Consider the following 12,957-nt stretch of genomic DNA (forward strand, 5'->3'; position numbering starts at 1 on the left):
CTCAGGAATGCCATTTGTGGCAGAGGTTTTCCATGGGTGATGTCACACAGCTCTCTGTGATGCCACACTGACACCTCTGTGATGTCACAAATCTCTCTGTGATGTCACATGGACATCCTTGTGATGTTACACTAATATCTGTGATGCCACACAGCTCTCTGTGATGTCACACAACCTCCTCTGACATCACAATGACATCTCTATGATGTCACACTGACACCTTTGTGACGTTGCACAGCTCTCTGTGGTAACACATGGGCATCTGTGGTGTCACACAGCTCTCTGTGATGTCACAATGCCATCTGTGATGTCACACAAGCTCCTGTGATGTTACACAGACCTCTCTGTGATGTCACGCTGACATCTCTCTGATGTCACACAAGTGTAACAAGAAAAGAAATAGCTGAAGGAAAATTAGCAGTATTTTATTTGTCCTGAATCTAAGAATTTAGAACCTTCAATTTTTACAAACATGATTTGATACTAACTATAGGCAATGAAGTTTTCCATCCCCACTAAAGAAATGGATTTGGCCTGAACCACGGCTGCAGCACCCCCAAGGCTGTAACTGCTCTGCCAAAGGTTCTTCCATGGTCATGGCTCTCAGGTGCTCCAGCACGACCCCAGGCACAGGCACTGATGTTTCGAGGGCTACCTGCTGAGCATGGCCTAATCCACAGCCACAGAGGCTTCAGGTTTATCCCTGGGCCACAATCCCTTCTTGGCCATGGAAACAACCATGGCCACAGGTACTCTGAGAGATTCCTGCTCTGCCATGGGCTTATTCCCAGCCGCGGATGCCTGCGGGTGTCCTGCTCCTTTCTGGGCTCGTCCACAGGTTACAGATCCCTCAACTGGAGCTCACACCACTGGAGTTCCAGCAGCACGGAAACAGCAGCGATGTCCTGGCCTGGTCTCATGGATGATGGGAAGGCAAAGCAGGTTCTATTTCAGGGTTTTAAGTACAGTTTTGATCCTGTTCCTCGCAGAATACATCTGGAGCAGGTGTCCAGCTGTGAGACAAACAGAGACAGGGTGTGCTGGGTGAAGAATGGTGATGTACTGGTTTTCAAGGGGATAGGATCCATTTTCTTCCCAGGCAGCGGCAAAGAGCTGGGTTTGGATTCAGCACGGGAATGTGGTGGATAGCACACGGATGGCTTGGATGTTGCTGAGCGGGGCTTGCCCTCCTCAAGGACTTTGCAGTGGCACATTGGACAATCCATGTCCCGTGCTCTGCCAGCAAGGAGGTGAGACCATCAACATTCCCCTCCTCATCCCTGTGTCCTACGTAAAGAAGAATCTTCCACCCGCTCTGCTCCAGAGAGCTGGCAAGTGCCCCTAGGGAGCCCCCTCATCCCTCCTGGGGCACTGCGGAGGGCGGGGCCGAGGCAGGGCTGTGACTGCACAAAGGGGCAGAGCGCTGGCGTGAGGCAGGGCTGTGATGTCCCAGGGCTGTGCTGGCCGCAGCACTGTGACATCGCTGTGACATCACCGCGCTGTCGCAGTGTGAGACGGGCCAGCGCCCGCAGCTGCCAGTGCAGTCGCGACGGGACGTGCCGGAGCCATGGGTGACGGTGACGTCCTGCTGACCGTGCTTCTCCTGCTGCTGGCCGCCGTGGCTGTCTGGTGGGCCTTTGGCCACCGGCAACCGCGGGGCCGGCGGACACGGAGAGGGAAGTGGAGGAAGCGCCCCAGGGTCCAGCCCAGAGGCTCACGGAGGAAGCGAGGAGCCCCTGCGGCTCCCAGGTTCCCCAGGCCTCGGGCGACTCCTGGCAAGCGGCCACGTGCTCCCGCCAGCCCCCTGGGCAGCCCCTGCAGCTGCGGCCCCTGCCTGGCAGAGGCCCGGGAGCTGCAGGAACTGATGCTGCACCTCGGGGATGGCAACGGGACACGTGAGCCGCTCTATTCTGGGATGTGGCAGGCATTGTGGAAAGAACTGGAGGAGCTGCAGAACCAAGGCCACCTGCCCTGCTGTGGCTTAGCCAGCTCCTCCAGAAGCCTCCATCCCATCCAGAGGCTGCTCCCAGCAAGATTCTCCATCCCTGGGAGAGCCTCACGGCCTGCAAGGATGGCACAGCAGGGGAGAGACATCACCATCCATGCAGGAAGCTCAGGCTGTCAGAGACCCTGCATCCTGCCAGGAGCCTCTGCTATCTCTGACAGCCTCCATCCCTTGCAGAGGCTCAGTGAGACCTGTCAGCCTGCGGAAAGAGCAGAGCCCGTGGACAGGTCTCCCAGCTCCCTTGGACTCTGGGACTTCAACAACACAGGCGCCATCCTGACCCTTGACGTGGCAAGGGAAAGCCCAGAAGTCCAACTGGGAGCCCAGCCCGGTGCAGGGGAGCCTGCTGAGGAGCAGCTGGCGGGGCAGCAAGCGTCCTGGAGCCAGCAGTGGGCATCCCACAGCAGCCAGGACAGCCAGGACGCTCTTCTGGTTCTGCCCGCCAGCAACAGCCCCAGCCTGGTGGTGGAGACGGGCCTCCAGACAGCACGGAGGTTCCTCCATCTGCAGGAAGCTGCCCCAAGACAGCCCTCGAGTGCTGCCAAGGCCTTTCTAGTAGCAGGTGAGATCTCCCGAGGAGCTGCCTGCGGCTCCCCCGGGGCTCTGGAGGGGCGCGGCCAGGCCAGGCCAGGGCCCCTGCGAGCAGCCTAGTCGCTGGCTGTTTCCAGTGCCTCCGACGGCACGGCTTGAAAAAGCCCTGTCTGCCTTGCAGCCGCTCCTGGCATCCCCCTGTGCCAAGGCTCGGGCTGCAGCCCCGGCCGTCGTCAGGAGCAGAGCCCAGCCCACGCCGCCGGGGACAGCGACGGTGCCGCCCTGCCCCGCTGCCCCGGGGCTGCCGCAGCCGCCTGTGCGCGCTGCCCCGGCCCGGCTCTGCCGCTCGCCAGCCCGGCGGCTGCAGGGCGGTGGCCGCTGCCCGGCGCGCAGCAGGAAGCAGGTGAGAGCGCGGCGGCCGCGGGGGCCCGGCCCGCTTCACTCGCGGGCACTTGCGGGGGGTTCTGGGCGCAAGGCTGATGGCTTCTCTCGGCCGCAGGGCAACAGAGGCAGCGGCAGGAGCTGTACCTGTGGGGCCCGCAGCTGGGCAGCGGCGGCTTCAGCACCGTCTACTCGGGCATCCGCCTCTCGGACGGGAGCCCGGTGAGTGGCCGCCACGGCCGGGCGGGGCAGGAGGGGCAGCGGCGGGGAGCGGCAGGGCTGGAGCTCAGCCCTCCTCTCTCCGTGGCTCGCAGGTGGCCATCAAACGCGTGGCCCGGGAGAGCGTCCTGCAGTGGGACGAGCTGGTGAGTGAACGGGGCCAGCGGGACAGAGCGGGGCGTGGCGGGCAGGGAGAATCCCGGGGCGGGCTCAGCGTGCGGAGCCGCAGCCCCGCGGGCCTGGGCACACCGGAGAGCGGAGCTGGGGCCGGGCAGCGGCAGCCCCGAGCATCCCCCGGGCGGGAGGAAGCGCAAGCGCCTGGGCGGCTGCGCCAGGGGGCACTGGGGCATCCCGGGCAGGGCGCAGCGCAGCCCCAGGGCTGCTGCAGCAGCAGCAGCAGCAGCAGCAGCAGGCTGCTGCAGGCACTGACTTTCTCCTGCTCACAGCCCGACGGCACCCGCGTGCCCTTGGAGGTGGTGCTCATGGAGAAGGTGGGCTCTGGCTGCCAGAATATCATCCAGCTCCTCGATTGGTTTGAGCTGCCTGACAGCTTTGTGCTGGTCCTGGAGCGTCCGGAGGCATCGCAGGATCTCCTGCAGTTCCTGCAGGAGCAGGGCTGCCTGTGCGAGGAGCAGGCATGCTGGCTTTTCTGCCAGGTGCTGGAGGCCGTGCGGCACTGCACTGCCTGCGGCGTCCTGCACCGGGACATCAAGCCAGAGAACCTCCTGGTGAACCCGGAGAGCGGCCACCTGAAGCTCATTGACTTCGGCTGCGGCACCTTCCTCCAGGAGCGGGCCTTCACGGGCTTTGCCGGTGAGCCCATGGCCTGGGCCCTGCTCCCGGTGCCAGGCACCGCACGGCCCCGTTCCCTCCTGGGCTGCGGGCTGCGTCCTTCAGCCGGCCGCCTTTAGGAACGGGGCGGATGCCGAGACCCAGGAGCCGGCTGCCGGCCCTGCCGACAGAGGGGGGGCAAAAGCGGCTCCCGGCCCCTGGGCTCAGCGGGCCCACGAGGGCCTGGGCTGCTCCGCTGGCCTTCTTGGCCTTGCGGAATGGTTTCGTGCCTTTGGCCAGCTGGCTGGGGGACGCGGGGTGGCCTCGGGGGGAAGCTGTGGCCACGGCTGCAGCCCCTGCCTCGGCCAGGAGGCCGGCGCCAGGCTCTGGAAGGCAGCAGCCTGTGCCCGGCCAGCGCCGCCTGTCTCCCCTAGGAACGCGCGTGTACAGCCCGCCCGAGTGGATCTGGCTCGGCTGCTACCACGGCCACGCGGCCACCATCTGGTCCCTGGGCGTGCTGCTCTACGTCATGGTCTGCGGGAGCCTCCCCTTCCAGGATGAGCCTGACATCGTGCTGGGCAAGCTCGTCTTCCGGCAGCAGCTCTCTCCAGGTGGGTGTCCGGCCTCAAGCCGGCGGGCTTTGGCAGCTGGCGGCGCGCAGCTCGGCGCGGCCCTCACCAGCTCCGCGGGACGTGGATCTGCCCTCCAGGGCCGGCCGCAGGAGGGGCCCGTGCCGACGGGGTCAGCGCGGCACGGGCGGCCAGAGGAGGCGGCCGTGTCCCGCCGTGCCGCTCTCCCGCGTGGGGCAGAGCCGGTCGGGAGCCCGGCACGGCCCAGAGCCCGGCACAACATGGCCCGGGCCCCGCGGGCAACGGGGGCAGCTGGGCAGGAGACTCTGCCGGTGACCGGCACTTTCTGCCTTCTCTCCCCAGAGCTCCAGCACCTGATCCGATGGTGTTTGGCCAAGCACCCTGCGGACAGGCCGGAGCTGGAGGAGATCTCATGCCACCCTTGGGTGCGGGGACGGCATTTTTGATGCCTTGCCGGAACCTCTGCAGCACCAACTTAGCGAGTCCCACGCAGGACTGAGAACCCGAAAAATAAAACAGCAAACCCATTGCGGTGTGTCAAGGGGCTGATTCTTTTCAGCAACTTCAGCTAAAGAAACATCTTGGGCAAGGGGGGAATCAGAGTGCTGCCTTCAGCCTTTGTCAAGCTTTCCATGCCTGCCCTCCCGGCTGGTTCTTTATATCTTCCAGCTCAGGCCGTATTGCGGGTAGGAGGGGCTTTGCCCAGCCAAGAAATGCAGCAGTGGAACAACAGCTGCTCTTGCAAAGTGGCAGGGCTTCTTGGTGTCTCTTGAAGTGACACACAGGTCCATGTGTGCATTCCAGGGGTTATTTGGTTTCAGGGACAGAGACGTTCCTCTCTTAGCAGAACTCTGAGGAGAGCCAGAAGCTACAAAATATCATTTCAGGTTGAGCCCTGCTGAACTCTTTTTCTTTCTTCCTATGAAATGGGAGGCAGGGCTAGGCAGTTCTCTGGGATTCTCGCTGAAGGAGCTGCTTCTCTCGGAATCCCGCAAAGAGAGAGCTGCTCTGTCTCCCAAAAAGGTACCACTTTATACCATAAAAGAGTGCTTGGCTTCCCCCTCTGGGTGGAGCATCTCAAATTGGGATGGTGTTACGTTACCGGGCCTGCAGTGAGCCAGTCAATGGCCCATTAACAAACGATTACCTCTTCGGAGCAAACCATCGTTCTTGCAAGAGATAATAAACCTGCCCAACCTCCAACAGATGGCAAATAGAATACAAGCTTATCTTACAAACCAGGACAACTACTTTATAGAGAGGTAGCGGTTGTAACCAATACTTATTAGATTTTTTTTGTTGTTTCGATTTATACTATGGCAAGATGATAAAATATGTATTTGACATTACCTTGGAATGCAAAGTTTTTAAAAATAATTTTAAGGGAAAATATATTGAAACTGGTTTGGATAGCATAATTTTAAAAAGCCAGTTTCAATACCAGTGCAGTAGCCACAAAGAAGATCTGCATCACTCATCTAAAAAGAAAGCAAGCTTTAGATTTGACATGCACATTTAGATTTTTTTTGTCATGTATAAAAGAAAGGAGAAAAAATACACTATGACAGTTTATCTTCAACTGCACATCACTTGAACCTTGAGTGAAGACTCTGCATTATTGAAGAGAACCAGCTGAGGCAGTGCAGCTCCAGGTTCACACATTATCAGAACCTTCGACTGCTCATTAAAAGCAGAAAATAGTGTGGCTGCCTCTGCGAGGCAACAGCGCATTCTCCTGCTGTCATTGCCACTGTCAGAGCAAAACTGGAACCAAGCCATCCCATTCCATCACAAGCACCCTTACGCTGCAAAGGTGGAGCCCTGATCTCAGGAATGCCATTTGTGGCAGAGGTTTTCCATGGGTGATGTCACACAGCTCTCTGTGATGCCACACTGACACCTCTGTGATGTCACAAATCTTTCTGTGATGTCACATGGACATCCTTGTGATGTTACACTAATATCTGTGATGCCACACAGCTCTCTGTGATGTCACACAACCTCCTCTGACATCACAATGACATCTCTATGATGTCACACTGACACCTTTGTGACGTTGCACAGCTCTCTGTGGTAACACATGGGCATCTGTGGTGTCACACAGCTCTCTGTGATGTCACAATGCCATCTGTGATGTCACACAAGCTCCTGTGATGTTACACAGACCTCTCTGTGATGTCACGCTGACATCTCTCTGATGTCACACAAGTGTAACAAGAAAAGAAATAGCTGAAGGAAAATTAGCAGTATTTTATTTGTCCTGAATCTAAGAATTTAGAACCTTCAATTTTTACAAACATGATTTGATACTAACTATAGGCAATGAAGTTTTCCATCCCCAGTAAAGAAAAGGATTTGGCCTGAACCACGGCTGCAGCACCCCCAAGGATGTAACTGCTCTGCCAGGGGTTCTTCCATGGTCATGGCTCTCAGGTGCTCCAGCACGACCCCAGGCACAGGCACTGATGTTTCGAGGGCTACCTGCTGAGCATGGCCTAATCCACAGCCACAGAGGCTTCAGGTTTATCCCTGGGCCACAATCCCTTCTTGGCCATGGAAACAACCATGGCCACAGGTACTCTGAGAGATTCCTGCTCTGCCATGGGCTTATTCCCAGCCGCGGATGCCTGCGGGTGTCCTGCTCCTTTCTGGGCTCGTCCACAGGTTACAGATCCCTCAACTGGAGCTCACACCACTGGAGTTCCAGCAGCATAGAAACAGCAGCGATGTCCTGGCCTGGTCTCATGGATGATGGGAAGGCAAAGCAGGTTCTATTTCAGGGTTTTAAGTACAGTTTTGATCCTGTTCCTCGCAGAATACATCTGGAGCAGGTGTCCAGCTGTGAGACAAACAGAGACAGGGTGTGCTGGGTGAAGAATGGTGATGTACTGGTTTTCAAGGGGATAGGATCCATTTTCTTCCCAGGCAGCGGCAAAGAGCTGGGTTTGGATTCAGCACGGGAATGTGGTGGATAGCACACGGATGGCTTGGATGTTGCTGAGCGGGGCTTGCCCTCCTCAAGGACTTTGCAGTGGCACATTGGACAATCCATGTCCCGTGCTCTGCCAGCAAGGAGGTGAGACCATCAACATTCCCCTCCTCATCCCTGTGTCCTACGTAAAGAAGAATCTTCCACCCGCTCTGCTCCAGAGAGCTGGCAAGTGCCCCTAGGGAGCCCCCTCATCCCTCCTGGGGCACTGCGGAGGGCGGGGCCGAGGCAGGGCTGTGACTGCACAAAGGGGCAGAGCGCTGGCGTGAGGCAGGGCTGTGATGTCCCAGGGCTGTGCTGGCCGCAGCACTGTGACATCGCTGTGACATCACCGCGCTGTGGCTGTGTGAGACGGGCCAGCGCCCGCAGCTGCCAGTGCAGTCGCGACGGGACGTGCCGGAGCCATGGGTGACGGTGACGTCCTGCTGACCGTGCTTCTCTTGCTGCTGGCCGCCGTGGCTGTCTGGTGGGCCTTTGGCCACCGGCAACCGCGGGGCCGGCGGACACGGAGAGGGAAGTGGAGGAAGCGCCCCAGGGTCCAGCCCAGAGGCTCACGGAGGAAGCGAGGAGCCCCTGCGGCTCCCAGGTTCCCCAGGCCTCGGGCGACTCCTGGCAAGCGGCCACGTGCTCCCGCCAGCCCCCTGGGCAGCCCCTGCAGCTGCGGCCCCTGCCTGGCAGAGGCCCGGGAGCTGCAGGAACTGATGCTGCACCTCGGGGATGGCAACAGGACACGTGACCCGCTCTATTCTGGGATGTGGCAGGCATTGTGGAAAGAACTGGAGGAGCTGCAGAACCAAGGCCACCTGCCCTGGTGTGGCTTAGCCAGCTCCTCCAGAAGCCTCCATCCCGTCCAGAGGCTGCTCCCAGCAAGTTTCTCCATCCCTGGGAGAGCCTCACGGCCTGCAAGGATGGCACAGCAGGGGAGAGACATCACCATCCATGCAGGAAGCTCAGGCTGTCAGAGACCCTGCATCCTGCCAGGAGCCTCTGCTATCTCTGACAGCCTCCATCCCTTGCAGAGGCTCAGTGAGACCTGTCAGCCTGCAGAAGGAGCAGAGCCCGTGGACAGGTCTCCCAGCTCCCTTGGACTGACGGACTACAACAACACGGGCGAAATCCTGAACCTTGGCATGGCAAGGGAAAGCCCAGAAGTCCAACTGGGAGCCCAGCCCGATGCAGGGGAGCCTGCTCAGGAGCAGCTGGCGGGGCAGCAAGCGTCCTGCAGCCAGCAGTGGGCATCCCACAGCAGCCAGGACAGCCAGGACGCTCTTCTGGTTCTGCCCGCCAGCAACAGCCCCAGCCTGGTGGTGGAGACGGGCCTCCAGACAGCACGGAGGTTCCTCCATCTGCAGGAAGCTGCCCCAAGACAGCCCTCGAGTGCTGCCAAGGCCTTTCTAGTAGCAGGTGAGATCTCCCGAGGAGCTGCCTGCGGCTCCCCCGGGGCTCTGGAGGGGCGCGGCCAGGCCAGGCCAGGGCCCCTGCGAGCAGCCTAGTCGCCGGCTGTTTCCAGTGCCTCCGACGGCACGGCTTGAAAAAGCCCTGTCTGCCTTGCAGCCGCTCCTGGCATCCCCCTGTGCCAAGGCTCGGGCTGCAGCCCCGGCCGTCGTCAGGAGCAGAGCCCAGCCCACGCCGCCGGGGACAGCGACGGTGCCGCCCTGCCCCGCTGCCCCGGGGCTGCCGCAGCCGCCTGTGCGCGCTGCCCCGGCCCGGCTCTGCCGCTCGCCAGCCCGGCGGCTGCAGGGCGGTGGCCGCTGCCCGGCGCGCAGCAGGAAGCAGGTGAGAGCGCGGCGGCCGCGGGGGCCCGGCCCGCTTCACTCGCGGGCACTTGCGGGGGGTTCTGGGCGCAAGGCTGATGGCTTCTCTCGGCCGCAGGGCAACAGAGGCAGCGGCAGGAGCTGTACCTGTGGGGCCCGCAGCTGGGCAGCGGCGGCTTCAGCACCGTCTACTCGGGCATCCGCCTCTCGGACGGGAGCCCGGTGAGTGGCCGCCACGGCCGGGCGGGGCAGGAGGGGCAGCGGCGGGGAGCGGCAGGGCTGGAGCTCAGCCCTCCTCTCTCCGTGGCTCGCAGGTGGCCATCAAACGCGTGGCCCGGGAGAGCGTCCTGCAGTGGGACGAGCTGGTGAGTGAACGGGGCCAGCGGGACAGAGCGGGGCGTGGCGGGCAGGGAGAATCCCGGGGCGGGCTCAGCGTGCGGAGCCGCAGCCCCGCGGGCCTGGGCACACCGGAGAGCGGAGCTGGGGCCGGGCAGCGGCAGCCCCGAGCATCCCCCGGGCGGGAGGAAGCGCAAGCGCCTGGGAGGCTGCGCCAGGGGGCACTGGGGCATCCCGGGCAGGGCGCAGCGCAGCCCCAGGGCTGCTGCAGCAGCAGCAGCAGCAGCAGCAGGCTGCTGCAGGCACTGACTTTCTCCTGCTCACAGCCCGACGGCACCCGCGTGCCCTTGGAGGTGGTGCTCATGGAGAAGGTGGGCTCTGGCTGCCAGAATATCATCCAGCTCCTCGATTGGTTTGAGCTGCCGGACAGCTTTGTGCTAGTGCTGGAGCGTCCGGAGGCATCGCAGGATCTCCTGCAGTTCCTGCAGGAGCAGGGCTGCCTGTGCGAGGAGCAGGCGCGCTGGCTTTTCTGCCAGGTGCTGGAGGCCGTGCGGCACTGCACCGCCTGCGGCGTCCTGCACCGGGACATCAAGCCAGAGAACCTCCTGGTGAACCCGGAGAGCGGCCACCTGAAGCTCATTGACTTCGGCTGCGGCACCTTCCTCCAGGAGCGGGCCTTCACGGGCTTTGCCGGTGAGCCCATGGCCTGAGCCCTGCTCCCGGTGCCAGGCACCGCACGGCCCCGTTCCCTCCTGGGCTGCGGGCTGCGTCCTTCAGCCAGCCGCCTTTAGGCACGGGGCGGATGCCGAGCCCCAGGAGCCGGCTGCCGGCCCTGCCGACAGAGGGGGGACAAAAGCGGCTCCCGGCCCCTGGGCTCAGCGGGCCCACGAGGGCCTGGGCTGCTCCGCTGGCCTTCTTGGCCTTGCGGAATGGTTTCGTGCCTTTGGCCAGCTGGCTGGGGGATGCGGGGTGGCCTCGGGGGGAAGCTGTGGCCACGGCTGCAGCCCCTGCCTCGGGCCGGAGGCCGCCGCCAGGCTCTGGAAGGCAGCAGCCTGCGCCCGGCCAGCGCCGCCTGTCTCCCCTAGGAACGCGCGTGTACAGCCCGCCCGAGTGGATCTGGCTCGGCTGCTACCACGGCCACGCGGCCACCATCTGGTCCCTGGGCGTGCTGCTGTACGTCATGGTCTGCGGGAGCCTCCCCTTCCAGGATGAGCCTGACATCGTGCTGGGCAAGCTCGTCTTCCGGCAGCAGCTCTCTCCAGGTGGGTGTCCGGCCTCAAGCCGGCGGGCTTTGGCAGCTGGTGGCGCGCAGCTCGGCGCGGCCCTCACCAGCTCCGCGGGACGTGGATCTGCCCTCCAGGGCCGGCCGCAGGAGGGGCCCGTGCCGACGGGGTCAGCGCGGCACGGGCGGCCGGAGGAGGCGGCCGTGTCCCGCCGTGCCGCTCTCCCGCGTGGGGCAGAGCCGGTCGGGAGCCCGGCACGGCCCAGAGCCCGGCACAACATGGCCCGGGCCCCACGGGCGACGGGGGCAGCTGGGCAGGAGACTCTGCCAGTGACCGGCGCTTTCTGCCTTCTCTCCCCAGAGCTCCAGCACCTGATCCGATGGTGTTTGGCCAAGCACCCTGCGGACAGGCCGGAGCTGGAGGAGATCTCATGCCACCCTTGGGTGCGGGGCCGGCGCTTTTCATGCCTTGCCGGAGCCTCTGCAGCACCAATTTAGCGAGTCCCGCGCAGGACTGAGAAGCCGAAAAATAAAACAGCAAACCCATTGCGGTGTGTCAAGGGGCTGGTTCTTTTCAGCAACTTCAGCTAAAGAAACGTCTTGGGCAAGGGGGGAATCAGAGTGCTGCCTTCAGCCTTTGTCAAGCTTTCCATGCCTGCCCTCCCGGCTGGTTCTTTATATCTTCCAGCTCAGGCCGTAGTGCGGGTAGGAGGGGCTTTGCCTAGCCAAGAAATGCGGCAGTGGAACAACAGCTGCTCTTGCAAAGTGGCAGGGCTTCTTGGTGTCTCTTGAAGTGACACACAGGTCCATGTGTGCATTCCAGGGGTTATTTGGTTTCAGGGACAGAGACGTTCCTCTCTTAGCAGAACTCTGAGGAGAGCCAGAAGCTACAAAATATCATTTCAGGTTGAGCCCTGCTGAACTCTTTTTCTTTCTTCCTATGAAATGGGAGGCAGGGCTAGGCAGTTCTCTGGGACTCTCGCTGAAGGAGCTGCTTCTCTCGGAATCCCGCAAAGAGAGAGCTGCTCTGTCTCCCAAAAAGGTACCACTTTATACCATAAAAGAGTGCTTGGCTTCCCCCTCTGGGTGGAGCATCTCAAATTGGGATGGTGTTACGTTACCGGGCCTGCAGTGAGCCAGTCAATGGCCCATTAACAAACGATTACCTCTTCGGAGCAAACCATCGTTCTTGCAAGAGATAATAAACCTGCCCAACCTCCAACAGATGGCAAATAGAATACAAGCTTATCTTACAAACCAGGACAACTACTTTATAGAGAGGTAGCGGTTGTAACCAATACTTATTAGATTTTTTTTGTTGTTTCGATTTATACTATGGCAAGATGATAAAATATGTATTTGACATTACCTTGGAATGCAAAGTTTTTAAAAATAATTTTAAGGGAAAATATATTGAAACTGGTTTGGATAGCATAATTTTAAAAAGCCAGTTTCAATACCTGTGCAGTAGCCACAAAGAAGATCTGCATCACTCATCTAAAAAGAAAGCAAGCTTTAGATTTGACATGCACATTTAGATTTTTTTTGTCATGTATAAAAGAAAGGAGAAAAAATACACTATGACAGTTTATCGTCAACTGCACATCACTTGAACCTTGAGTGAAGACTCTGCATTATTGAAGAGAACCAGCTGAGGCAGTGCAGCTCCAGGTTCACACATTATCAGAACCTTCGACTGCTCATTAAAAGCAGAAAATAGTGTGGCTGCCTCTGCGAGGCAACAGCGCATTCTCCTGCTGTCATTGCCACTGTCAGAGCAAAACTGGAACCAAGCCATCCCATTCCATCACAAGCACCCTTACGCTGCAAAGGTGGAGCCCTGATCTCAGGAATGCCATTTGTGGCAGAGGTTTTCCATGGGTGATGTCACACAGCTCTCTGTGATGCCACACTGACACCTCTGTGATGTCACAAATCTTTCTGTGATGTCACATGGACATCCTTGTGATGTTACACTAATATCTGTGATGCCACACAGCTCTCTGTGATGTCACACAACCTCCTCTGACATCACAATGACATCTCTATGATGTCACACTGACACCTTTGTGACGTTGCACAGCTCTCTGTGGTAACACATGGGCATCTGTGGTGTCACACAGCTCTCTGTGATGTCACAATGCCATCTGTGATGTCAC

General features: G+C 60.3%; 2 protein-coding genes across 2 annotated transcripts; both read left to right on the forward strand.

The window, feature by feature from the left end:
- Positions 1–739: 739 nt before the first annotated feature.
- LOC144246150 (serine/threonine-protein kinase pim-1-like) lies at positions 740–7,249 on the forward strand. Its single transcript, XM_085579518.1, has 11 exons — positions 740–749; positions 839–1,059; positions 1,509–1,577; positions 2,183–2,394; positions 2,452–2,567; positions 3,036–3,139; positions 3,232–3,282; positions 3,583–3,949; positions 4,342–4,518; positions 4,840–4,933; positions 7,162–7,249. Exons 1-11 carry the CDS (start codon positions 740–742, stop codon positions 7,247–7,249), a joined length of 1,509 nt encoding a protein of 502 aa, XP_085435644.1.
- A 641-nt stretch (positions 7,250–7,890) lies between these two features.
- On the forward strand, positions 7,891–12,505 carry LOC146767677 (serine/threonine-protein kinase pim-1-like). Its single transcript, XM_085579519.1, has 8 exons — positions 7,891–7,952; positions 8,775–8,890; positions 9,359–9,462; positions 9,555–9,605; positions 9,903–10,269; positions 10,662–10,838; positions 11,160–11,264; positions 12,450–12,505. The coding sequence occupies exons 1-8, from the start codon at positions 7,891–7,893 to the stop codon at positions 12,503–12,505; spliced, it is 1,038 nt and encodes a 345-aa protein (XP_085435645.1).
- The last annotated feature ends 452 nt before the right edge of the window (positions 12,506–12,957 follow it).

Source organism: Lonchura striata, chromosome 4, assembly GCF_050655825.1.
Source record: "Lonchura striata isolate lonStrDom1 chromosome 4, ASM5065582v1, whole genome shotgun sequence".
Taxonomy (NCBI): Eukaryota; Metazoa; Chordata; class Aves; order Passeriformes; family Estrildidae; genus Lonchura; species Lonchura striata.

Excerpts from the sequence above, each read along its gene's own strand:
- LOC144246150 (XM_085579518.1), top strand. Across the intron at positions 1,060-1,508 it reads GCTGGGTGAAGAATGGTGAT|TGTGAGACGGGCCAGCGCCC; the intron begins GTACTGGTTTTC and ends GCGCTGTCGCAG. Across the intron at positions 2,395-2,451 it reads CAAGCGTCCTGGAGCCAGCA|CAACAGCCCCAGCCTGGTGG; the intron begins GTGGGCATCCCA and ends TCTGCCCGCCAG.
- LOC146767677 (XM_085579519.1), top strand. The coding sequence starts at position 7,891 with ATGGGTGACGGTGACGTCCTGCTGACCGTGCTTCTCTTGCTGCTGGCC. Across the intron at positions 8,891-9,358 it reads CAAGGCCTTTCTAGTAGCAG|GGCAACAGAGGCAGCGGCAG; the intron begins GTGAGATCTCCC and ends TCTCGGCCGCAG. Across the intron at positions 9,606-9,902 it reads TCCTGCAGTGGGACGAGCTG|CCCGACGGCACCCGCGTGCC; the intron begins GTGAGTGAACGG and ends TCCTGCTCACAG.